This window comes from Hypanus sabinus, chromosome 25, assembly GCF_030144855.1.
Source record: "Hypanus sabinus isolate sHypSab1 chromosome 25, sHypSab1.hap1, whole genome shotgun sequence".
Lineage (NCBI taxonomy): Eukaryota > Metazoa > Chordata > Chondrichthyes > Myliobatiformes > Dasyatidae > Hypanus > Hypanus sabinus.
The window spans coordinates 39,358,567-39,386,337 of record NC_082730.1 but is presented as its reverse complement, the minus strand read 5'-3'; the positions used below and the strand labels follow the sequence as shown (position 1 = coordinate 39,386,337).

The 27,771-nt window shown below is 39.2% G+C and overlaps 1 protein-coding gene across 1 annotated transcript in view; it reads right to left on the bottom strand.

Annotated features, from left to right (window-relative positions):
* Nucleotides 1-6,794: 6,794 nt before the first annotated feature.
* The window catches only part of LOC132381182 (plakophilin-1-like), a 56,197-nt gene continuing 35,220 nt past the window's right edge, over nt 6,795-27,771 (bottom strand). Inside the window, exons 8-14 of the mRNA XM_059950476.1 lie at nt 24,987-25,157; nt 22,772-22,948; nt 21,216-21,369; nt 16,426-16,612; nt 13,327-13,411; nt 10,758-10,872; nt 6,795-8,332 (exon numbers count right to left, since the gene is read on the bottom strand). Coding sequence (XP_059806459.1) covers nt 10,774-10,872; nt 13,327-13,411; nt 16,426-16,612; nt 21,216-21,369; nt 22,772-22,948; nt 24,987-25,157 — 873 coding nt within the window. The 3' untranslated portion in view covers nt 6,795-8,332; nt 10,758-10,773. The remainder of the gene's footprint in view (nt 8,333-10,757; nt 10,873-13,326; nt 13,412-16,425; nt 16,613-21,215; nt 21,370-22,771; nt 22,949-24,986; nt 25,158-27,771) is intronic.

Genomic DNA, 27,771 nt, shown 5'->3' with positions numbered 1-27,771 from the left:
ATTTAGAGTCGCTGGCCCTCTCCATTTCCAATTCCCTAATGAAGACTGCTCACAGACCCCCAGTTTCCTTCTCCTGTAGTCAATAATTAGTTCACTGTATCTAGTGAAAGTGAATGAGAGGATATCGTTGTGGTGCCATTCAACCAGAACTCTTGAGGCAGAAATCTGGAGAGCTAAAAGATGACATGAGGTTTTTCTGGCAGACAAGGAGAGGAAGATGATGGGTATATTAGGAACAAAAGACAGCAAGTGTCAAAATTGCACCTCTTGAAGATCAACGTGGTCATGTATGCATGGAGCTAAAAGAGATGGGAGAGTCTTAAATCAATTTTTGCATCAATTTACTCAGGAGACAGACACACAAACTATAGATCCCAGGACCTGACAAGGTGTTCCATTGGACCTTGTGGCAGGTGAGTGCAGAAATTACTGGGGACCCAGCAAAGATAGTTAAAACATCTTTAGCCACAAGTGAGGTGTTGGAGGGCAGGAAGATAGCTAATGATATTTTGTTGTTCCAGAGAGGCTCTATGAATAAGCAAAGAAATTATAGACTGGTAAACTTGACATTGGCTGTGGATAAACTATTGGAAGGTACTTTAGGGGGCAGGATATATAAACATTTGTATAGACAAGGCCTGAACATGGCTTTCTGCATGGGAGGTATCTTTAATTAATCTTATAGATTTTTCGAGAAGGTTACCAAGAAGTTTGATGAAGGGCAGGCAGAGCATGTTGTCTTCATGGACTTTAGCAAGGCCTTTGACAAAATCCTGCATGGAAGGCTGGTCTAGAAGGTTCAGTCACTTGGCAGTCAGGATGAAGTAGTCAATTGGGTCTGACATTGAACAGACAGAGAGTGGTCATAGCCTGTTCTCTCTTTCACCTCAGGTCTATGACTAATGGAGCGTTGCAAGGATCAGTGTTGGTCCCGTTGTTGTTTATAGTTTGCATTAATGATTTAGATGATAATATGGGCTGTAGGACGTGGTTCTGTGCCGTCATACTGAGTGTAAAGCAGTGATCCCTTTGGTGTCTCATGAGTTACAACTTATCAACTTCTGAACAATCCATCCATTTTCATCCTTTGCTGTTTTATAATTAATTCCCAGTATTCAACTGCTGTAAACTTGTTCACCAACCACCTGTGACACACTACATCAGAAGTTATCTAAAAGTCATAAATCAATATCAACATTACCCCTATTAATTCTACTAGTCATATTCTCAATGAATTCCAGCAGAAGAGATTAGCTTCGTTTCATATATCTATTTTGGTTCTCTTTGAGTCCACTGCTCTTTTTTGGGAATTTTGTTGTTTCTTCCTTCATCATACAGTAAATTCCCTTGCATTTACAATAGGTTACCAGGGAAACAACTCAAAGTTTTTTCCACTCCCTTTTTCCTTAAATAGCAGAATCACATTTGCTACCAGGAACAAATCTAGAACTTAATGAATCTTGAGAGATGATAACCACTATTTCTAAATTTCTTAAAAACTTTGGTAATATTGATGTTTGCATCTTTCAACACAACATACATTTTCTTTTTTCTAATACTTAGTTCCTTCAATTCCTTGTTCTCACTAGATTGTTAATTCTCTGATATCGCTGCTAGGTTTTGTGTGCCTTCTTTAAAGATGGATGCAATGTAATTGTCTAATACCTCTGTTTTCTCCATTATAAATTCAATCTATCTACAACTTTTCAGTTTTAGTTCCATGGCTGACCAACGAGAAGACTGTGCCCTCTAGCCAACGAGGTTTCCCACCAGTGATGAACTTGCCTATTAGTTAACAACCAATCCTAGTCAAGTCACTTTTATAGTAATTTTGAACATAACTGCTGGTACAGTACATAGTAAAAATGAGGCAATATTTTTCAGGACCATGGTATTGCATGACACAGTACAAAAACTAGACTGAACTATGTAAAAAACAACACCGAGGAAGCTACACTAGACTACAGACCTACACAGGACTGCATAAAGTGCACAAAACAGTGCAGGCAGTACAATAAATAATAAACAGGACAATAGGGCAAAGTGTCAGTCCAGGCTCTGGGTATTGAGGAGTCTGATAGCTTGGGGGAAGAGCCCAAATGCTTTGGAGCCTTTTCCCAGACGACAGGAGGGAGAAGAGATTGTATGAGGGGTGCATGGGGTCCTTCATAATGCTGTTCCCTTTGCGGATGCAGCGTGTAGTGTAAATGTCTGTGGTGGCGGGAAGAGAGACCCCGATGATCTTCTCAGCTGACCTCACCATCCACTGCAGTGTCTTGTGATCTGAGATGTGCTATTTCTGAACCAGGCAGTGATGCAGCTGCTCAGGATGCTCTCAATACAACCCCTGTAGAATGTGATGAATCAACTCCTAGCTCCAGATTCAATGGTCTGCAGTGAAGCAAATGCAACTGGGCAGACCAGTTTGTTCAGATTACTAAAAATATATTACTGTTCTATCTAATCAGAAACCATGTACCTCCCATATAGCATTTAAAACAAAACCAACAATACTCACTTCATTGCCCCATATTACAAACATCACATAGGCAGCACCAGAAAGAGCACAGAAGTGATTCACCAGGATGTTGTCTGGTATGGAGGGCATTAGATATGAGAAGGGACTGGCTTGGATAGACTGGTTTTGTTCTGACTGGAGCACAGTAAATTGAAATGTGACATCTAGATTAGGAAGGGCTTAGAACGGGTAGATATTCAGAGTCTCTTTTCTACAGTAAGAAAATTTAAAATTAGGTCTAGCTTAAGGTGATGCAGGAAAGTTTATGAGGTGATCTGAGGGGTAAATTTCCCTCTGACACAGAGGACCCTGGATCGGGCTCCCCCCGCGTCCCCCCCCCCCACACACAGAAGTGGTGATGGAGGCAGCATATAAAAGTTATTTCTACAGTTTCTTTGTAGAAGAGAAATATATTCCCAATGCAGTAAATGGGATCAGCATAGATAGGCATGATGGTCAGCCTGGAGGATTTGGGCTAAAGGTTCTATTTCTAAGCTGTAGACCCCTATCATTTTTATTCATTAAGCACTTGTTGGATTAACAAAACACTTCTAGGGTTTTTTTTAAATTAAGAGAACATTTTTTTGAACAGAACTTCAGAGATGGCAACTAGTTTCAATCAAGATGGCTCCCGTGTACAACAGTACTTAGCTGGATGTCTTCCAGATGGTCCAGGAAACTGTTTATTTCATGGCTTTTAATCTGCTTTTCACCTTAATTGTGTTTCTGGATGTTAGTGCGTGCGATTTACAGTTTAGAGACCAATTGAGTGATCTAGCACTTTGCTGTCGCGAAGACTCCAGGAAGTGAGTGCAAGCTCCAGCAGCCTGAAGGTGAAGCAGCTTCGAGACAGGGCTCAAGCAGGTGATCAACTCCATTTTGCTGATTAAAGCATCCAGTAACTGCCAATTAGAGCACTGAGGAAGATTGAAGCAGAGATGCAAAGAGCAGGGGTTTAACACGGACTGCCTGCCTTTTGATTGTTGCTGGGATGGATCTGTGTGGTGGTCTATCACTCACTCCAGAGGGTAGGCCTCTGCACTTGAGTAGTATCTCCCTCTCTCAATGCCGTCAGACGATGTACCTGAGGTTTTGCGTTTAATGTACTGGACTGTCAACTGTCAGTCTTATGGATCTCACATTCTGCTTTCTCACCTGTTCTTCTCATTGCTGTGTGTTTTGTTAGCTTTTTTTTTGCAATTCAGATTTTTATTATTATTTATTCTTATTTTACAAAGCAGCACAGTATATCATAGAGCAGATACAGTACAGCATATTTACACAACCATCCCATAACAGGAAAACAAAACTAAGAAACAGAAAAAAAACTTCTAAGTTTAAATTAACATACAACAAAAATGGATCCCATGCGTCTTACAAAAGTAACAGTGAGAGAAAAGTGTATGAGAGGAGGAGATTTCAGGTTTGATGTTCTTGTGCCATTCATTTTTGTACGGGGGGGGTGGGGGAGAACTGGTTTTTCTTTGAACAACTTCCATGGTTTTGTTTTGTGGCTATCTGGCAAGGACGAACCTCAGGTGTACTCTGCATACGTGGTTCGATAATAAATGAACGTTTGAACTGTGCATGACTCACAGTAATTTGTGGTTAGGAATTCTCAGACAAAATAAAGACCATCACATATTGATCAATCTCAGTTCACTGTTCTATAAGTTGAATTAGAGGTGACATCACTCATCATACCTGGGATTTCATTCTAAATCTTATCTTTTCCCTTGGCTGAGCATCCATATACAGTAGTGTAGTGACTAGCAAAAATGCTTTAGAGTATCAGGGGCATGGGTTCAATTCCCTCTGTTATCTGTGTTACGAACCCCGCAACTGGGTATCTTACCAGCAAAGATATGAGTATCTGTTGAAGCCTGATGATACTATTTTTAACAGTATTTATTTGTAAAAATACACAAAAATAATATCAATGCAAATATACAGATAATATACATCAATACTAAACCTAAAAGTGCGGATATAATAATAATCAATAAGAAATAAGCTCTATCGTTGTCAAGGGTATAATGAATTGTCTGATGGAAATATAAAGTTCTGTTCAGTTCACGCAGGCTGCGGTAGTTGCTGATCACTGTGTTGCAATTGTTGGAGAGGGGGAGAGGGGGAGACATCTATTGACTTGCCGACTTTCCTTTTACGATCTTGATCTGTCGATGTGTTGTTGTTGTGGCCATTCATGTATGACCCCTCCATCCTTTAGCTAGACTGATTCGTGAAGGACTCATCACCAGGCAAGGGTGGACACACACACAAACCCCCACCGGTCTCGTAGCGTCTCTCCTGGTGCGTCTGAGGGGTGTTTCCCCAGACCCTACTTTTATCCCCACTCACGGGATCTCAGGTGCCAATCAGGTTGGGATGATGCAACACATCAACCAGTCCTCTCTGGCTGCCCCGAGGGGTTTCAATGAATAGAACAGTACTCACTACACAATCCTTCTCCAAGAGACAATAGCAGTAATCTCTCTTTTTTGTCAATAGGAGACATTCCAAACTGTGGGCCTCTCTCTCATTAATTTTTCATGAGCGTTGTCAATAATAACTGCCTTTGCTGTTATCCTGTCTCTCTCTCATCTCCCTTGATAACAGCATTGGAATAGTAGCGATTTGCGATTCACCCAAAGGGGGAGGGGTATGGCAATTCTGTACCCTTCTGCCCATCAGAGTTGCTCATTTGTAACATCTGTAAGTTCTCCCTGTGACTGTATGGGTTTCCTCCCCCAGCCCAAAGACGTACAGGTTGGTAGGTTGATGGGCCCCCATACATTTTGCTGCCCAATTTTAACTGATGCCTTCAGTAGAAATTCATTTAGGTTAGGATTAAATTAGGCAATTGCAGAATGTCCTATTCTGCACTGCATCACAAAGAATAAATAAGTAACAAATATCCACGTGAAACTCTTTAAATATATTTCTATTAAAAATGGCATATAAAGGCTTGTTGCAGATGCAATTAATCTGTACTTAACCAGCTTCAGTTCACTCATGTTGCTTTGTTTTCTGTTTATTCTTTTTAGGCTTCGTTGTACCAAATTGCTGGTCAAGCAAGTACTTCATATTTCTGTTTCCCCATATTTTTTCAATAATGGCTGGAAATTCACCTTTGATCTGTAGAGCTACATAATAGCAACATCTTATTGTATTCAGCCTCTGAAATGCAGTCACATCAGTTTCAATGGAATTAAAATTCAAAGGCAGGACTTTCAAAGACTATTTATATACAGCAAGACTCTGCAGTATTTAGTGTCAACCATAAATCATTTTCTGTGCTATGCATCTCTTCCCAGTTCATCTGGCCTCACCTGAATGCTATTAAAATTGGTAATGCCACCTCCCCAGTAGCAGTAACTTTCCGTATTGTATCAGTTATGCAATCTTGCCATCTTAAAACACACAGATGCAAAGCTTGATATTTCATGTAGGGGTTGAAGAGTGATGGGCAGGGTTGGAGATACATCTCCATCAAGGGTACAAGGCGCTTCTTCTGTCTGCTAGCCTGCAGGTCACCCTTGCGCAAGGTGTGACTATCTGCTTAGTCCCCCCAATCAGGGTCACCTGAAGCCATGGAGCTGGTGGATAGACACATGAGCAGCTGGTGCATATCACAGTTCCTAGTTATGTGACTACTGCTGCCAGGCAAACAATCTGATTAAAGTTTGGGGTTACCCACCTTGTAAAGACACTGCCCAGAAGGCAGCAATGGCAAACCACATCTGGTGAAAAATTTGCCAAGGACAATCACTGTAATTTACCAGGATTGCCCACATCATACAGTACAGCACATAATGATCATGATGAAGAGGGATGATTTAATAGTTTTCAAATAATTCATGGAATATTGCATTTGCAATGGGGTTGTTTCATAGTAGGTGATCACATTTTTTGGGATCAGGTTTCAAAACTGTTTCCCTAATCAATTGAAGGATGGATACAGTTTTTGTCTAGTTTCATAATGACGAGTGGTATGTCACTGTGAAAGAAACCAATGGCAGCAACAAATTGTCACACACAATAGGCTCTGAATTACTAGGAGGACACATTGTACACAAAAGTACAGGTGTACTAACTGCTAATTACAGTATAGAGAAGCTGGGTACTAATTGAAAGGCTAGTTAGATGTAATATTAATCAGTAACAAAAAGACCACTCAAAGCCATAATTTTGATTTATGTATTGTAAAAGTACTTTTGAGTCCTGAAAGGTTTTCCACAGAAGTCAAATTTCACAGCTGACACAGCTACAGAAATGGTCAGCAAGCCCAAATTTATTAACGAGAGTAGAGTGAATATTCCCAAAGCAAAAAGCATTAAACATGTATGAACCTTCTACATACACATTTTCCATAACTATAAAAAGTCAGCTCAGAAACCTTTGAACATTTTTGAAGTAAATACTGAATTATTTATCAGAAACTTAGTGTAGAGAGGTATAACATTTATAAAATGTTTTCAATCATGTCTTTTAAAAGTTCACTTGTAGCAAAATTTTGATTTTTAATGAAGAGTTAAAAATTTATCAAATCAAATATGTGCCAGAAGAATACATAGATTTTTTTTAAAAGAGCAGAGTAATTGGTTATAAAACATTATTTGAAATGTGTCTCAGTTCAGATCCTTTCAACTAGGATGCGAACTATTGCAGTTTCAGCGAAAGGATACAGTAAATTTCAATGTCTTAATGAGTGCATATTGAATGTAGCTGGATCATGCAAACATATTTATGCAACTGAAAAAATGGGAAGACATTTAATTAAAACAGTTGGACCTTCCTTTCACTCTTAAGAACTCTGAATATACAACTTAAACTGGTATTATTGATACTCAGTTGCTTTAGAACTGTAATTTAATCTTATTATTGCCTCAGCAAGCCAAGATTCAATGACTTCAAAAGTAAATCATTCCAGGTCCGCATAGTTGCCTCTGCTTATTGTAGCTCAAGCACTTGTAAATAAGTCATGTTACTTTCCCCCCCATTTTTCCTCAAACACCACCAGCCAATTGAGTGAATCATTCCCATAAATAAAATGTTATGAATCTAAAATACAATTTCCTCATATTGTTTTATCACGGCAATTAAAAAATATACTTCTCTTGATCATGCATACCATATGGGTGTACAATCAGTGTGACTGACAATTCTACCAAATAAGTTTAATAGATTAAACGTAGGAAAACAAACCAACAAAAAAAAGCTTTATCACTTTATAGTTTAAAATTACATTATCATTATAAGCCCTGGATCAATTTGGAGTATCTTTCCTATCTTTATCAATTATTTCATTTCTCTAGCATTTTAAGGATTATTCCAAGAAGCAAATTAAACTGTTGACAAATTGATGTCCATTAAAATTATATTGAACAGCTGAAGCCAGCTGGCACATACCCAAATACAAAATAATTCACTTAAAGTTTTTTTTTGGTTAAAACAATGATCAAAATTATCAAATTTATTTACATACATCTTAAAGTCACTAATACTGACATCCAAAATAACCCAGAGCAAACTTAAAGCATTAGCAAACTTGCAAAAATCCAGAAATTTGGGTGAAGAGATACTCTGAAGAACATTTCTCTATTAGATATGCCTCTCAAACTTATACAGTAAATTTAGAACTTTTAGCTTGCAATAGAATTCTAGAAAGTAAAAATGTTAAAAAAATATCACTTTTAAATTTCACTCTCCCCACCATAAACCCACTAGATTTTCTTTTTTCCCACCCCCCCAGTGTCCAGTCCATGCAACAGGAGTTTCTTGAAGAGACTCGTCATAGATAATCAAATCCACCTAGGAAATAAAATGTATTTTTAGTTGCAGCAAATTGATTTTCTGTTAATAAAGTTAACAATATAGGAATTATGAATATCTGTCAGAACAGTTTACAACTGAATATACTTGAAATTCACATATTCAAATACACCTTTTCTAATGCAGAGATGTCTAGACATTAAGCTGTTAGAAAGTTCATCTCACAATGTTCCACAGTATAAATACTAAACTTGTTGCCACCAGAAATGCTAAAAGGGTGAGGTCATACAGTATGCCTGCAAGGAAAGAAAGAAAACTATCATTGGTGATAGTTGAGGTGGCGTTTGAAGGCATACAAGATTGACAACAAGGAGAGGCTGCTGAGCAAGATCCTGGATTTGGTGACGGGGATACAGAGGTCCTGATAGGCGAGAAACTTTGCAGGAAGAAAAAGCACCTTATTTAATCAGCAAGATCAGGTGAGCTTGCAGCCAGAGTCAGGACAACCATGCAGAGGCTGGTTTGACAAGACTCCTCCAGGACAAAAAATTTCCACAGCAAGCAGCAATGCCACAAGTAGTTTTGCATCTTACAAGCCATTATGTACAACAGCATCTGACTCTTCTGGGCCTGTACTTGAAGGGGCTCATTGTGAACATGGACCGTGTGTTTCTATTAGTAGGAATCTTGGATCTGAGGGCACAGCCTCAGAATAGAGGGTTGCCCCATTAGAACTGAGATGGGGAGGAGTTTCTTTGGCCAGGGGATGACTCCTGTGGAATTTGTTGTGGCACAGGGCAGTGGAGTCTGTTTTTGGGTGTAGTTAAGGCAGAGCTTGATAGGTTCCCGATGTGTAACGGGGTTAAAGGTGGTGCAAGAATAGGATTGGTAGAGAATTTAAAAATAAATCCATCATGATTAAACGGCAAAGCAAATTCATTACACCAAATGGTATAATTCTGCTCCTTTTTCTTATGGTCTACACAAGGTATGATATAGTTCACAAACATTGCTTCTCCATCCACACTCCTCACATCGCTGACTCACCATCCTTATCCCATGATATGCACAGGTCAAAAATTGGTCAGGTGGCTCAACAGATATGGCATCTGATTTCTAGGTTCAGGAGTTTCATAACATTTATCGAATCACTCAATGTATGAAGGTCTTTAAATGCTGTGAGGGAGGCCACATTTCACAATACAAAGCCCTAACTAGGTTGAAAGCACGCATCAAGGTTCAATGGATAAATACAAGAGATACAGTTATCTAAAAATGATACGTGTTCCATTGTGAAGGGACAGCTTTATGGAAAATGTGACACCCATTCATATTTGGTTCAGTCCATTTTGGCTAGTCAATAAAAACTTCAGGTATTAATTGGAATTGGCTTAGATAGTTTGATAATGAGACTGTGTCAATGCAGTGCAAGCACAGGTTCTGACCCAGTGTCGGGTGATATCCCAGTGGTTTAAAGCTTTCGAAAGCAGTAAAAACTGGGATGACCAATGCAGACAGAATGGTTAGTAGATCAGATTCACACCGGAAAGCAACGGGATGGCAACTGGGTTAGCTGATTTTAAAATAAAAGTTAAAATATTTAAACACATCTAAATTAATAGCAAAACCTTTCGATTACCAGAAATGATGTGAATTTATCATGGGCACCAACCTCAGCAGTATCTGGGAGATCTTCAAGGAGCAGTGCCCCAAAAAGGCTGTGTCTACCATTAAGGACCCCCACCACTCAGGACTTACCCTCTTCTCATTGCTACTATCAGGATGGAGATACAGAAGCCTGAAGGTGCATACTCAATGATTCAGAAATAGCCTCTTCACCTCTGCCATCAGATTTCTGAATGGACATTGAACCTATGAACACCTCTTTTTAATTTTATTCTTTATGCACCAAAAAACTCTGACCTCAAACCGCCGCTGCCTTGCGACTATACACTTTCATGGGGGTCGGCTTCGGGAGTAAACCCTGAGGGAAAGATCTGGAGCTGGAGTCCCTGCATTGAGTTTAATGCTGACTGGCAACTCCTGCGATGCTGCTGGTACCAAACTGTATTGGTCTCTGCCATTACCTTGGGTTTATCAGATGCGTGGAGAGGAGGGCCTTGCTACACGAGCAAAAGCTTGCTCTCCATATCATACTGCCCAGGCTGCATGTCTGGACAGCTAGGATGCAATATCCATGGTCCCTTACTGTAATTCAGATTTTTCCTATCATATATTGCACTGCACTGCTGCCACAATGTTCACAAATTTTGTAACATATGCCAGTGATATTAAACCTGATTCTGAACCAATGACCTTAGTTTGATACCTTTACATCGAGGTGTGTCTACAATTAAATTCCAGTTGCTGACATAATATTTATGTAAGATTATTAGAGATATAGTTGCAACAAAGTACAATTACAATTCAAAGCCAAAGACAACATAAGTATTTTATCCATTACCTTTTGAGCAATTATTTCAGAACCTTTTGCTCATGAATCCTAAAGCATTCTGTTGTGCTAATTTGACTGCAGACGATGTCAAATCATTTACAAAGTCTCTCTTTGAAAATCCTTCCTGTTAAAAGAAAATATATAAATGCAAGTTTATTCATGATAACAGATGCTCCAACACTGTTCAATTCAATGGCTTTTTGCTGTATCTGGACATAAACCACATTAAAAGTGGAAGCTGAGTAGGTTATAAAATGCTACTGGCCAGCTCCATCAGTCTGTATGATCATGGCTGACAATCCACTTCAGTACTCTCTTCCCAGTTTCTTCTACTTTCCCTAATCTCTTCAGTTTAAAAAATACAATAACTTTTTTGGCCTGTACTATGTTCCACAGTTTTACCACCCTCTGGCAAAAGAATTTTCTCCTGATCTTGTTTACAAATCCCGAGGTTATGACCTCTATTCTGGACTCTCCAGTGATTCGGAAAATCCTCCAGGCACCTAGTCAATCTAGTCCTGACAGGACAATTTAAGTATACATACACATTATACCTATATACATATATATATGTATATATATATTTATTTATTTTTTTTTAAATACAAGGCAAAACCATTCAATAAATAGCACTACCTCTAATAACTGCTTTCTTAATATCAGCAAGACAAAGGGGATGGTTATTGACTGTGAGAGCTCATACCATTCACATCTCCCTTTACATTGGCAGCAGAGCAAAGGAAACTTCAAGCAGATTCAAATCCCTGGAAGTGCGCATCTCACACAGCCTCTCGTGGTCCCAGGACATGTCCTACACTGTCAAGAAAGCTCTCCAATGCAGCTCCTTTCTGGGGAGGCTGATGAGAGCTGGATTTTGCACATCCATTCTCACTTCATTCTATGGATGCACAGTTCTGAGCATCCTAACAAGCTGCATCAGTGCCCGGTACAAATACTACCCAATGTACCACTGGTACCAGCCTACCCACCATCAAGGATGTGTATACAGAAAGGCAAAGAAAAGGGGAAATAACAACACGAAGAATTCCACACACCCAGCTCATGGACTGTTTGTTCTACTCATCAGGGTAGGGGCCATGGAGCATCCATGCCAGGACTACCAGACTCAAAAATCTGTAACTTTCCCCACCTCCACCCACCAGCTCTTGCCACTTCTTTATTATTGCCCATCAGTCAACTTTTGTGCAGCCTAGCGTCAAATTACGAGCGTACAATGTATGTATACAAGCTATATGGTGTGTATTTTTATTATCATTGTTGTATCTTTATATTTTGTGGGGTTTTTCGGAGCTGCATCAGATGCAAGGTAACAATTATTTCATTCTCCTTACACTTGTGCGCAGGTAGTGACATTAAACAATCTTGCACCTTGCATCTGAACCACCAGTCCCAAACGCAGTCATGATCCTCAAACGCCAGATTTTGAATTTAAAAGAATTTAGTTCTGCTGCTCTCAAAGTATCATTTTTTTTTTAAAAAAAAAGCATTTTCAGGGTATAATCTGAGCTGTATTAAGCATTCAAACTCAGGTCATTTATGCTAATATTTAAAAACACCTTAGATAGTTGGGTGGGATAGTTAGATGAGCAGTTCACCTTCTGAATTCCCAAAAGGTCTCTAATATCCATAAGAAACAATGCAAAGTTGTAATCGATTACTCCCTTTGCGTGGAAAGATGCAACTTCAAGAAATTTAAAGCAACATCCAGCCCGCAGCAGTGTACCTCACCAACATCTGAAGTCTTCCACTCTTTCTTTGGTAATGTCCTACAGCTGCAGAGTGATACAGTCTTTAGTAGGATGGTGAGAGCACTTAGCATCTTACACCTGACCCAACATTCAACGGGGTCAGGGCTGATCCATATTTCCAGTATGCTTCTGTCCTGTATCTCGATATCCACAAGTGAGGACAGTTCGAGGCTTTTTCCCCAGGGCTGAAACAGCTGCCACAAGGGGCACAGGTTTAAGGTGCTGGGGAGTAGGTACAGAGGAGATGTCAGGGGTAAGTTTTTTTACTCAGAGTGGCAAGTGCGTGGAATGTGCTGCTGGCAACAGTGGTGGAGGAGGACACGATAGGTCTTTTAAGAGATTTTGTACAGGTACTTGGAGCTTAGAAAAATAGAGGACTATGGGTAAACCTAGTAATTTCTAAGGTAGGATACCTTAGACGTTCAGCACAACTTTGTGGGCTGAAGGGCCTGTATTGTGCTGTAGGGTTTCTGTTTCTAAATCCAGCCCTCATTCTTACAAAAATTAGAACTCACACAATGTGGAAAAAGTCACAAGGTGACAGATTCAAGAACAAAAGCCAGTAATGCATATTAAGAGCAATAAAACCCCACTATAAATACTAGGGATGTCAACATAGCATGCATCTCTTTAGGAATTATTTAAAATAAAACACTGAGGTTTAGCATCCTCTGAAAATGAAAGACCAGCCATATGTATACATTGCTATTGTGTGTGGACAGATGCACCATGGCCAGGAGTTCAAAGCAAATTAATACTTAGGTAAATATTATCAGTAATAAATTTATTCCTGTCAAATGACTGCATACCCTCTTGAAGAAACTCTGTAGATCTTTCTGCAGCCACATTTCATACAGGAAAAGGCAGGCAGCTTTCCCAGCTGAGGGATGTGTACTGTAAAAATCAATGGAAAATAAATCAATACACTATGGAACTTGTAGACCCATTGCTCTGATCGAAGATGCACTGTCTGTACTCGATTGCATTCTACAGAGCATGGTTGAGAAATTACCATACAATAAAATCCACAATATTTCTAAATTCAATTAACCTAATCGTTTGGACCGTCGGGGTCACCAATTGTAGCGGTGTGCTACACGCAGCGCTAAAATTACGACACGGAGTCGGTAACTGCAGTCGAAGGAAAAAACTTTATTCGAAAACTTCAGCCTCACTTTTAAGCCTCTGTCAACCGGCCCCCCATGGCGCAGAGGCTCCAAAGCTCTGTGCTCGCAAACCCCCGTAGGCTATCTAATTGTGAGTCGGTTCGGATACGCTAGGAAATGGGTCGCCACACTACTTTCATTAAACCATCCGATCTTTGTGGTGTGTGCATTTATGAACCAGACATAAGTAGTCCCTGCCTGTTGAAATGGAAGCGGGGGGGGGGGGGGGGGGGAAATCAGCTGGACACTCTGGGTCAGCTCAAAAGCTTGCTGATCATGGGATCGGTGCATCAAAAGCAGAATAAAGCAGTTGGCTTTAAGCTGACATACAGGTAAAATCTTGTAACAACTCGATTACTTTCCGGGCAATCCTTCACCTTGTTGTTAGGCACAGGATTCCCTGTTCCAGGTGGCAGGAACAGTTACATCCAGGTTTTCTGTCAACGACAAAACACCTTGCTTGGCAAATTGGATGTAACATGGATTACAATGGAAGTGCACTGTACTTCTTGTGCCGTTTTTCCTGTATTTATTCAAGTTTCTTGTCTGCTGCATTTAAATTCAGACTGATGCATGCATGGGAATTTCCTCAGTGTCAGAATTTTCCATTTATTCTACGGGCAGAGGTGTACCCATATGCTAATGAAAATAATTTACACTCAATGGCCACTTTATTAGATACACCTCTAAACTTGCTCGTTAATGCAATGCAAATATCTAATCAACTCATCACGTGGCACCAACTCAATACATTTAAAAAACACATGCAGATACGGTCAAAAGCTTAATTTCTTCAGATAAAGCATCAGAATGGGGACGAGATTTGATCTAAGTGACTTCAACCGTGAAATGTTTGTTAATACCAGACAGGGTGGTTTAAGTATCTCAGAAACTGATCTCCTGAGATTTTCACAAACAACAGTCTCAGGGTTTATCAGAGAATAGTGCCAAAAACAAAAATAACATCCAGTGAGCGGCAATTACGTGACAAAAGCTCCTTGTTAATGAGAGGGGTCAGCAGAGGACAGCCAAACTGGTTCAAACTGAAATGAAGGTGACAGTAACTTAATTAACCACACATTACAATGGTGGACAAGAGAGCATCACTGAACATATCAAACCTTAAACTGGATGGGCTACAGCAGCAGAAGACCATGATCATACCGAAATATACTCAGAGGCCACTTTATTCGGTAAATGCTATATCTAATAAAATGGCGTGAGTATAAACATTTCCCCCCCAAGGTTTTCCCAGCATCTATCCTGAAGATACGATAATCAATTGGCAAGCGGAACAAGTGCCACATCTGCCCCTACACCCCCTCCCTCACTACCATCAGAGCCATGAACAGTCTTTCCAGGTGAGGCGACACTTCACCGGCGAATCTGTTGGGGTTATCTACTGTATCTGGTGCTCCTGGTGTGGCCTCCTGTGTACCAGTGAGACCAGATGAAGATTAGGAGACTGCTTTGCCTAGCACCTAAGATCCATCCGTCAGGAAAAAGTGGGATCTCCTAGTAGCAACCTATTTCATTTCTACTTCCCAATCTGACAGGTCAGTCCATGGCCTCTACTGATGCAGTAAGGCCACACTCCGGTTGGTGGAACAACACTTAATATTCCGTCCGGGTAGCCTCCAACTTGATGGCATGATCATCAATTCCTCAAACTTCTGGAAATTCGCCCCCGTCCTCACCATTCACATTCTTGTTTCCCCTCTCACATTGTGATCCATGAGCAGATTTTTTTTTATATATATATATAAATGGATCTGGACATTCCTTTTTATTTGCCTTCACTAGTAAGTATGAAAAAAAAAAATGAAGCTTTTCATGCCACGGTGCCCATGATTTGGTAACATGAAATGTGTTTACTTTTCTAAGCCCAGGTATATTTATCAGTGTATCTTGCATCAGAGCAATCAGTTGGCAATCAAACTGATGACAGGTTTGAAACATTGCCTGGAATGCTTATCCTGTTTACAAAATATGTAAGGCTGGTATAGCGGGGAGTACAGCAGATAAGTGGGGGGAAAAAAGTCGTTGAAGCAAGACAAATTAATTCAGTTTTGTAGAACTTGAAAATTTCAAAAACAAAAACAGAAAATGCTGCAAATAGCAGGTCAGGCATCATCTGCAGAAAGTGAAACAGAGTTAGCATTTCAGGTTAACTATTTCCAACATTTTCTGATTTTATTTTGAATTTCCAGCATCCACACTTCCTTTATTTTTAAAATATGAATAAATACTATCAAAATGTGTGTGTTGCTTTGCATTTCCAGCATCTAGAGATTTTCTCTTGTTTGTGAACAAATTAGGTGATTTCAGTTACTATTTGTAAATAATCAGAAATCTAGCTTCAGTGTCATAATCCCTCAGGAAAGAGGCTCAAAAGAGGATTAAAAAATTAAATAAGAGGAAAATTATGAAGAAGATACAAGAATTATTAGAGATAACTTCTGGTTCAGTGTGGCAGATGTTGGATTCTAAATTTATTTGACAATTCAGTAAAATGGCATTATGTAAACTTTCATTTTGCTCAACTTCAATAGCCAAGCTTAAAATGTTATTGTAGATACCTGTGCATGAATATTTGTTATTTTATATTTCAATTCCTTCACTACTTTAGATAAGACATTATATTTAGAAACTATTAATAGGCAATGAAACAATGAAAAGTTTTAAAAGCAATTTTAAAAGGTTAAACAGTAAAATCTCTGATAAATATTGAAAGAAATGTACCTGGATTTGCTGAGATTCATCAGATTTCTCAACATAGAACCCTGCAGCACTGTTTTTGCCAAGCTGGTGTTATTAGGAATCAGATTTCGCATAATGTTACAGGCAGAAGCGATGGTGTCATCTGAAGGAGCTGTACTCTTGCCTCCACTAGGGAGAAGCCGTGCTAACGCTGGTAGCGTCTGAGAAGCTAAGAAAAGTTTTAAAACTTAAGTATTTATTTTACTTTTTAGGACTATACATATATTAAACTCAGTTAATATTTTTCTTAAATAAATTTACAGTATTCTGTTACTTTCTTAAAAATATCACCCAATGTTTATATCCAAGTGCATTTCCTATCGACATACTGAGTGGCTATTCTAGTAAAATCTTATTGTTTTAAAAATTACAATACGGTTAGATGCATCTATCTCCTCTGCCAGCAATATTGAAGCTTGAATTTGTTAATTGTTAAAAAGTTGCATTCAATGAAGTTCTGGTGAAAGATCATTGCAATAAAAGATTAAATCATTTTCTCTCTGCAGATACCAATTGGCATGTCAAGTCTATTATTATGCACTGAAAACATGAGAGGATAAGTGTTTATTAATTTGTATCTAGAGATCTCTGTCCTTATCACACGTGAAGTTCTACTTCCTTCCAGTTTATGTGGAGATTCAAATCTTGAAGAACCAATTTCCATGTTATCTGAACTCCTAAAAAAAAGGACCTTCAGAAAACCAAAATCTTCCATTCACTGACTTAGCTACAAACTTTTAACATCTGACTATTTTAGTGCAAACCCTTATTTCTGATCCTGTGGGTTCTTCCCTTTCTTTCATATTTGTCCCTTCTGATGGTACATCTCCAAAATCAATTACCTCATATTCTTCAGAATTATACTCTATATTCTGAATGTGTATTTCTAATTAATCAGTTTTATTTTGTTATATGACATGACTTCATTCTTTTGATTATAACCTTATGCGTGATATTTTTTGTTGTCAATTTACAGGTTTGGTAAATTTAACATCCTTAAATTTGTATCAATTGAGTTTCATTTTAATTATCAATACCTCCTGTTTGTAATCCGTCATTTTCTCCAACTCTCTAGATCATTACTATAATTATCTAAGCATACAAATCACTACAAACACTGAACAATTGCTGAATTAAATAGCCTCAAATCATAACCAACTATTCACTATGATACGAGACCCAACTGAAATTATTTACATATTGAAGATAACTATATTGAAATCATATTTCATAATTACATTGAAGGGAGGTGATTTGCCCATTGACCCTACCAGGGAAACCCTGCACTTATTATCCTGCAAACTTTTCTCTTACATGCTATTAATTCCCACTTCTAACAACTACTTCTGCTAGGGGCAAATTATAATGGTCAATCAACTTACCGATCAGCAAATCTTTAGCACATGGGAGGAGACCACAGAGTCACAGGAAGAACATACAAATGCCTCCCAGAGTCAGCATCAAACTCTGGGATCTAGCAATGCTAACCACATCACCACTGAGTCACCCTCATAACAACCTGTTACTTCCCTTTCTCTGAGGACAGTCAAGGTAATTGTTACTTGCCCCACATGCAAATTGGCACAAAGTTAGCAAGGTCAGACAGCTAAATGTGTGGCTCAGAGATTGGTGTGGGAAAAGTGGGCTTGAATTTGTGGGATATCAGCACCAGTATTGGGGAAAGAGGGAGCTGTTCCCATGGGATGGACTCAAATTGAACCACGCCGTGACCGTGGTCCTGGCAAAGCACATATTGAAGGCTATAGACATGTCTTCCAAAAACCAAGTGGCAAGGCACTGGAACAGCTTGGAAAAGTATGGTTAAAGGGAAGCAGAGTGCAAAAGAATTACTGAAGTCTCCAGGAAAAAGACTAGGAGAAGAAGTTGAGAAAGGAATAAGAATTTAATATCAGGCAGCAAAGACAAATTTGAACTGATGAGTGGCGAGTACCGGACTGAAAGTATTATATTTGAATGCATGCAGTATATAAAAGCATATTATCTCATAGCTCAGGTATCATTTTGTGGGCACCACTGAGATGTGGCTGAATGAAGATCACAGCTGGGAGCTTAATATCCAATGAAACACATCATATTGAAAGGGCAGGCAGGTGGACAGAGGGAGTGGGGTTGCTTTGTTGGTGAAAACAAATCAAAACTTGAGAAAGTAGTAAACATAGGATCAGAATATGTAGAACCCCTTGTGGGTAGAGTTAAGCAACTGCAAAGGTACAAAGACCCTGATAGGAGTTACGTACAGGCTTCTAAACATTAGTCAGGATGTAGAACACAAATGACAACAGGAGATAGAACAGGTATGTTTTAAAAAATAAAGAACAATGTTGCAATGGTCGGAGGGTCCAGGTTGGTGAAGAATCCCAAGAGAAAGAATTTGTAGAATGCCTTCAAGATGTAGTTGTTGGTGTTTTTTATTTTAAAAAGCAGCCAGTGGTGGGGCCACTAGAGAAAGGCTATTCACAATTGGGCATTGTGGAATGAATCAGATTAGATTAGGGAGCTTAAGGTAAAGGAACCCTTAGGAGAGAATGATCATAATATGATATAGTTCACCCTGCAGTTTGAGAGGAAGCAACTAAGTTACTATTTTGGTACTGCAGCAGAGTAAAAGGGAAATACAGAGGCACGAACGAGAAGAAGACCAAAGGTATAAGAAACGGGATACGAGCAGAGATCACCGTAGAACAACAGTGATTGAAGATTCTGCAACTAATTCAGAAGATATAGAATTGGTTCATGCCAAAGCAGAAACATTATAAAGGAAGGGTGAAGATTCCCTTTATAACCATGGCACAAAAAGGAAGTCAAAGATAGTACTAAAGGAAAAGAGGGCATGCTATTATTGCAAAAATGAGTGAGAAGCAAGAGAATTGAAAAGCTTTTAAAAATCAACAGAAAGCAACTTAAAAAGTCAGAAAGAAAAAAGATTAAACAAGAAGATAAGCTAGCCAATAATATAAAAGAGGACACCAAAAGTTTCTTTTCCAGATATATTAAAAGGCAAGTAAGTGTAGACATTTCACGTTTCCAAAATAACACTAGAGAGAGAGTGATGTTGCACAAAAGAATAGCAGATGAACTAAATTAAGTATTTTGCAATATTCTTCATTGTGGAAGATACCAGCAGCTTGCCAGAAATTCAAGCGTGTCAGGACAGAAGTGAGTGTAGCTGCTTTTTAAATGACAGTACTCGGGAAACAAAGACCTGAAGGTAGATAAGTCACCTGAACCAAATGTACCACACTCCAGGCTTCTGAAGGTGGTAACTGAAGATATTGTGGAGGCTTTTCTAGTGATTTTCAAGAATCACTGGGTACTAGAATGGTTCCAGAGGATTGGGGAGATGGGGGGAAATCGCAAATGCCATTCTACAATTTAAGAAGGTATGTATACAAAAGACAGGAAATTATATGTCAGTTAGCCTGACCTCAGTGTTGGCAGCATGTTATGAATCTATTGCTAAGAATGATGTTTTGAGGGTACTTGTGGGTGCAAGATAAAATAGGCCAAAGTCAGCATGGCTTTCCTAATGGGAAATCTTGCCTGATACAGCTGTTGGAATTACTTCAGAAAATAAAAGGTTGGATTGACAAAGAAGAGTCAGAGGACGTTGTTTGCTTGTTTTTTTAGAGGGCTTTTGACGAAGTTCTGCACAGGAGGATACCACAAAAGACAAGAGCCCAGGGTTTTACAAGAAAGCTAGCGGCATGGGCAGAAAATTTGCTGACTGGCAGAAGGCAAAGACTGGGAATAAAGGGGGCCTTTTGTGGTTAGCTGCCAGTGACTAGTGGCATTCCATAGGAGTCCATGTTGGATCCATTACTTTTCATGTTAATGATATGGATAATGGAGTTTAGGGCTTTGTGACTGGAGTCCGTAGAGATACAAAGATAGGAGGGGGGACAGGTAGTGTTGATGAAGCGTTGAGTCTGCCGTGATGAACAAGTCTCAAACAAATGGGGAGCAATCTCAGAAACTGGAGGTTCATAGGGACCTGGGAGTCCTAATGTAGGTCCGTAAAAGTTCACCTGCAGGTTAGGTTGGTTGTAAGGACAGCAAATGCAACATCAGCATTTATTTTTGAGAGGGCTAGAATACAAAAGAATGGATGTAATGCTGAGGTTTAATGGGTCAGACTGCATTTGAAGCATTGTGAGCAGTATCTAAGGAATCAGCCCATTACCAAAGGATGTGCTGGCATTGCAGAAGGTCCAGAGAGGGTTTATGAGAATGACCCTGGGGATTAAAGGGTTAATGTAGCAGGAGCATTTGATGGCTCTAGGCCTGTACTCACTAGAAAACTGAGGGGGATTCCCATTGAAGCCCACTGGCTAGCGAGGTATCTAATAGAATGGACATGGAGAGGATATTTCTAATAGCGGGCGAGGCTGGGGCCTCAGAATACAAAGATGTCCCTTTAGAACCAAGATGAGGAGGAATATCATTAGCTAGGGGAGATGAACCCATGCATTTCACTGCCACAATGAGGACAAGTCATTGGGTACATTTAAAGCGGACGGTGATAGGTTCCTGAATAGTAAAGACACCCAACATGACAGGAAGAATGCAGAATGTGCTTAGAGGGAAAATAAATCAGTAATGATTAAAAAGCAGACCAGACTTGTTGGGGTGAAGGGCCCAATTCTGTTCCTACAGTACATCTTATGGTCACTTGAGGGTGATCATTACCACAGTTTTAGTTGAATATACAACCAATTGCCTTGTTTCAGAGGAAGTTTAAGCACCTGCCTTACCCAATTGTGGCTGGAGATTACTGTGTCGTGTAAGGTTATTCAGCAATAAAACTGCTGTCTTCTGTAGGTCTGTATTCCCAGAATGGAGAAGCTTTGCCACCTGCGGACTTGCCTTCTCTCCGTCCACTAATGCCGAACTCATCAGGTATGACGACTGCAGAAAAGCAAAGGAAATACTTTCACAATTCTGCAAACAGGCTGAATCTAACATACTGGCCTAATGTTCACATTTGCTGAGGTGAAAATTATTACTAAGTAAAACGCTTTTGTTTTAAGTGTAAAGGGGGTTTCTTCTTTTTCTCTTTGTTACTGTGTATGTAATCAAAAGGGCTTCTTTTGTTTTGTTAACTAGCAGGAATGCTTCTTTGTTGCGAGAGAGTGCTGGGAGAATTGTATTCCTTTGTAAACCAAATGGGGATTAATGTTCTTTCTTCTGAGTCTGTAAGCTTTTGTTGACAGGCTTTTGGCGAGGGGGTCGAGAGAGAGGACGCAATGTTGTAAGCTGGGCAAGGAACGGACCCCAATCGGGGGTCCGAGGCCAGGAGGTACTCCAAGGGGGGGAATGAAGCTAGATGTGCTTGGTTGACCACTCGGAGGGTCCTGAGCTGCGAGTCGAGGAGTTCGGAGGGGATCGAATGGTGGCCAGAAGACTTCAGTAATTGAGCTCCAACGGTTGTGCACGAAGTGGTTTGGACTTTGATAAATTTGGCGCCTTTTCTTTATTTTTTTCTCTTCATATATACTAGATCATTATTAATCACTTAGTTATAGTAACCTTTATAAATTGTACTCATTTAATCGCATTTGGTGTACTGTCTGTTTTTGGGCGAGGTGGGGACATGACACAGCATCCACACCAGCTGATTACCCAGTTTGGCGGGGCCGAAGGCTGCTCCCCGTAGACGAGAACCAGCTGAGCGAGCCTGAGGCGACTCAGGGGGTTACATAAATGAGTAAGAAAGCTTTTTTGTTTTGCAGTCAGTGATTTCGCTAGTTTTAACTTGCCTCAGTTTACACTGGATTATTGTTATATTAGGAAGAACACCCAGATAATGGTGGATTTAGTTCCAGGTATAGTATAATGGATCAATTGATAATGCAACTCCTTTTACACAGTATATTAAACAACAATTTCTTACTAACCATGTTTTTGAAATTTAGTTTGCATGACCTGAGCACCTCAACAGTATTTACAGTCTATCCCTGATTGCCCCTGAGAAGGCAGTGGTGAATCACCATCTTGCACCACTGCAATCCTACCAGTGAAGCTACTCCTATAATGATATTGGGACCCAATGAAGAACAGGTAATAATGTCCAAGTCGGAATGACGTGGAATTGGGGGGAAACCTAGAAGTTCTGATGCTCTTATGCTCCTGCCGCCCTTCACCATGTTCAAGGTTACGGCTTGGAGAGGTGCAATTGGAACAGGCTGGGCAGTAACTGTAGTGTACTCTGGAAACCATACACCTAGTGGCTATGCGCCGTTGCTGGAGGAAGTTAATGTAGAAGGGGCTTCAGGTGGGGCACCCCTTCCCTCTGAATAATGTTCTGTACCACTTTGTTGCCGGCTGTCAAATTCTGCAGAGCTCCAGCAGAGGCTTCCAACGTTGCATCAGACTTGGATTTGTCCAACAGCGAAGCATACATTTTAACTGCTTTCGAATGGAAGAGGTTGTTAACTCCTCTGGGATTGGCGTCCTCTTGAGTGAAATACATATTACATAAATCTGCCTGTGGAACAAAGAGAAAATGATTACAAAAGAATATTGTTAACCATTAAAAAACTAGAGGCTGGTCATAGATTAGTTTTTTTGAAGCCAATGATCTGTAACACAAATCTGACCTGCAAATCCTAAATTAAAACTCACTTTAAAAGTGAAAATTACTGCCCAACTTCTCTGTATTCTGATGAGCTAATAGCATAAAGTGAATTAGAAACTAAATTCAAACCTTTCAACATTAAGGAATGTCGCATGAAACTAAATATTCCAATATACTGAAAATAAAATTTTAAGTAGATTCTTTCACTGCTTATCCAGCTTTCTACCATGGCACGCACTTAAAGACTAAATAGAGAAAAATAAAGGACATGATCTACCATTCTGCAGCACATTCCCATTCTTTCTGGAGGTGGAAAAATACACTTGTGACTTCTGAATTTAAATTATTCAAGATGTCCTTTGAGCCAACTTTACATTCAACAAAATCATGGCTGATCTCCATTAAGGCTACTATTCAGCACAATTTTCACACCTCCTGATACCTTTAATAATCAGAAATCCATTAATCTCTATTTTGAGGGAACTCACTGACTGACTGTCCATCACCCCACAGAGCTAATAAATGCTTATGGCCCTCACTAAAGAGGATACATCTCATTTCAGGCCCAGATGGACAATTTGACGTGATTATGCCTCAGTGCAAATCACAATTAAACAACTTATGAAAAAAAATTAAAGGAGAAATTTTCCTTTGGTCACTACTGCTCAATGCATGTACCAGTTACAGGGAGTACCAGCTAAATTCACTTTTCTGAACATGTCACTGAAATCAAAACCAAATATGCAAGAGAGATAACCAACATAAGATGTATAACATGAGTTTATAAGATGATGAGCAGCATTAATCGTGTGAATAGTCAAAGGCTCTTTCCTAGGGATGAAATGGCTAGCATGAGGGGGCACAAATTTAAGGTGGCTGGAAGCAGGTACAGAGTAGATTATTTTTATATATATATAAATAAAAACAAATCGCAGAGAGTGAGGAGCACACAGAATGGGCTGTCGGAGACATTGGTGGAGGCAGATACAATAGGGTCTTTTAAGAGACTAAAGGCTAAGGCACCGGTGAGCCCTGTTTCTATCCAAGGGGTCAGTGTGGCCATGGTGGAATATTACAAGTACCTGGGGATACGAATGGACAAGAAACTGGACTGGTCAAAGAACACTGAGGCTGTCTACAAGAAGGGTCAGAGCCGTCTCTATTTCCTGAGGAGACTGAGGTCCTTTAACATCTGCCGGACGATGCTGAGAATGTTTTACGAGTCTGTGGTGGCCAGTGCTATCATGTTTGCTGTTGTGTGCTGGGGCAGCAGGCTGAGGGTAGCAGACACCAACAGAACCAACAAACCCATTCGTAAGGCCAGTGATGTTGTGGGGATGGAACTGGACTCTCTGACACTGATGTCTGAAAAGAGGATGCTGTACAAGTTGCATGCCATCTTGGACAATGAATCCCATCCTCTCCATAATGTACTGGTTAGGCACAGGAATACATTCAGCCAGAGACTCATTCCACCAAGATGTAACACTGAGCGTCATAGGAAGTCATTCCTACCTGTGGCCATCAAACTTTACAACTCCTCCCTTGGAGTGTCAGACACCCTGAGCCAATAGGTTGGTCCTGGACTTATTTCCACTTGACATGATTAACTTATTATTATTTAATTATTTATGGTTTTATATTGCTATATTTCTTCACTGTTCTTGGTTGGTGCGGCTGTAACGAAACCCAATTTCCCCTCAGGATCAATAAAGTATGTCTGTCTGTCTCCTGGATAGGTACATGGAGCTTAGGAAAATAGAGGGCTATGGGTAACCCTGGGTAATTTCTAAAGTGAGTAGAGCTTTGGCACAGCATTGTGGCTGAAGGGTCCGTATTGTGCTGTAGGTTTTCTAAGTTTCTAACATCAAGAGCCAAGTTTCATACACGTTGACATCTGGTATCCAAACAAATGAGCTCCTTGCTAAGTTGTCAAATAAATACTTACCTCCTCAAAATGCTCTGCTCCTGGAGTAAAACAGCCTACAGAAGACCTCTTTGACATCTTTTTGGTGAGATGCACATCCGCCTGCTCACCGAAATGGGCAAATGCACTTGGGACTTCTGAATCCAAGTGATACGAGAGGTTGTGGAGGATACAGACACAGTTTTCAACAGACTGGGAGAAGTAAAATATGATGCAATAGAGTCAGCATACACAAGCAACTTCTTTTGATGTTTAAGCTGGTAACCCAGCATTAATAAAAGAAACACCAAAACAAATCAGCCAAATTATATCTACATATACAATAGTAAAACATTATTGTTAAATTGTAAGTATCCAAGACTGAGAAATGGAGGTGTTAAAAACAAAATCAAAAATCACTGTCCAAAAACACATTTCTATAAAATAATTCTTTGAAGGAGGTGCCCACATTTTGTCAATTAAAAGTATATTAACAATGCTGAAGGACAAACAGTAAGATTTGACTAAATGATAAAGCCAATTGAAAAAAATATGCATTAACATAGGTCTACGTTAAAACTGTCAGCAACATATCTAGCTATGCACCTTGCAAGCTTTGTTACCACCAGGAGCTCCAAGTTTAATCTGAGCAGCAGGTATCAAGTCAATTAAAAAAAAATGCAATTATTATAATTATGAAGCAAATAACAACCATCCGTTTTCCTGTTTATAAGATTTACTACATTTTCATGACAGCCAGTAATTGAGCAGAGTTGAAGTACATAATATTGTTTAATAATATGTATATTACAACATATTTTCAAGGTATTTTAGAGATAGATGCATTTAATTACAGACACTTTGTCAAACAGTTCCAATCAACAAGTTCCAAAACTGGGCCTCTACATCTCCCCCTGCAACTGAATCCTTGACTTCCTCACAAGGAGACCACAGTCAGTGTAGATTGCAACAACCTTGTACTCAATATCAGCAAGATCAAGGAATTGATTGTGGACTTCAAGAAAGGGATGTCTGGGGAACACACACTAGTCGTCATAGAGAGATCAGTAGTGGAAGGAGTGATTTCCAAATTCCTAAGAGTCAACATCTCTGATGGTCTTTCCAGGGCCTAAGATATTGATGGAATTAAAGGCAAGACTGCCACTATATTTCATGAGAAATTTGAGGAGAAATCATATATTACCAAAGACACCTGCAAATTTCTATGTATGTATCATAGACAGCATTCTAACTGGTTGCATCACCATCTGGCACAGAGGCGCAACTGCACAGGATTGGTAAAAACTGCACAAAGTCCTTGGCTCAGCCAGCTCCATCATGGGCGTTAGCCTCCCCAGCATTGAGGACACCTTCAAAAGATGATGATTGGAAAAAAAATGCAACATCTATCACCCCAGACATGCATTCTTGCCATTGCCGCTATCAAGATGGTGGCATAGGAGCTGAAGAGACACACTCAGCATTCTAGGAAGAGCGCCTTCCCCTCTGCCATCAGACTTATGAATGGACAAGGAACCCATAAACACTACTGACACAATTTAATTTTATATAGATGCTTATTGTGATTTATAGTTTTTACTATGTACTGCAATGTACCGCTACTGCAAAACAACAAATTTCACGGCTTATGCCCAACTCTGATTCTAGTTGTTTTTTAAACCATCTGTCCTTTCCTGCTCTTAGTATTGCATAACAGATTAAAGTAGCAAACATGAAAGAAAGTTGTTTTCTCCACAGCAGAACTTTTCTTTCTAAATCTTTTTATTATTATTAATAATATGAACAGAATACAAATGATGTATTGATAAAGAAATTACAAACATACAAATTCCATTACATATGAAAAAAAACAAACAATAGTTACAATATAAATGAGTTTACCAAGACATAAGCCATACAATATATGTGTGAACATGGTAAGTCTAAATATTTCATAATATATGATATAAAAAAACAGAAAAAAGAAAAAAAATATATAATGCAAAACTAGCTAATCTACTAATCTAACAACTAATAACTAATATAGAAGAAAAAGGAAGCAAAAAAAAGAGAGAAAAAAAGAGGGGGCTGTTTATAATATCTCAAAGGAATAAATATTCATCAACGCCGTCACCTCCGGTCCTCTCAACATACATAAGCTAAAAGCTGGGAAATCAAATGAACTTGGAACAGGGTCATATTACATCATATGAAAATGTTGAATAAATGGTCTCCATAACTTTTCAAATTTAATAGAAGTCTCAAAAACACCACTTCTAATTTTTTCTAAATTTAAACATAACATAGTTTGAGAGAACCAATTAAATACAGTGGGAGGATTAATTTCCTTCCAATTCAACAAAATAGATCTTCTAGCCATCAGAGTTAAAAATGCAATCATTCGACGGGCAGAAGAAGATAAATGCCGTGAGTCTAACATTGGTAAACCAAAAATTGCGATAATAGGATGAGGTTGTAAATCAATATTCAAAACCGCAGAAATAATATCAAATAATCTTTCCAATATTTTTCCAAAAATGGAAAAGACCAAAACATGTGAGTTAAAGACGCAATTTCAGAATGACATCTATCACAGATAGGACGAATATGAGAGTAAAAATGAGCTAATTTATCCTTGGACATATGGGCCCTATGTACGACCTTAATGAATGTATTAATGAATGTTTGGCACATATCGATGATGTATTAACTAATTGAAGAATTCTATCCCAATTCTCACTAGAAATAATAAGGTTAAGCTGTCTTTCCCAATCCATTTTGGTCTTATAAAGGGGCTCTGAACGTATCTTCATAATTATATTATAAA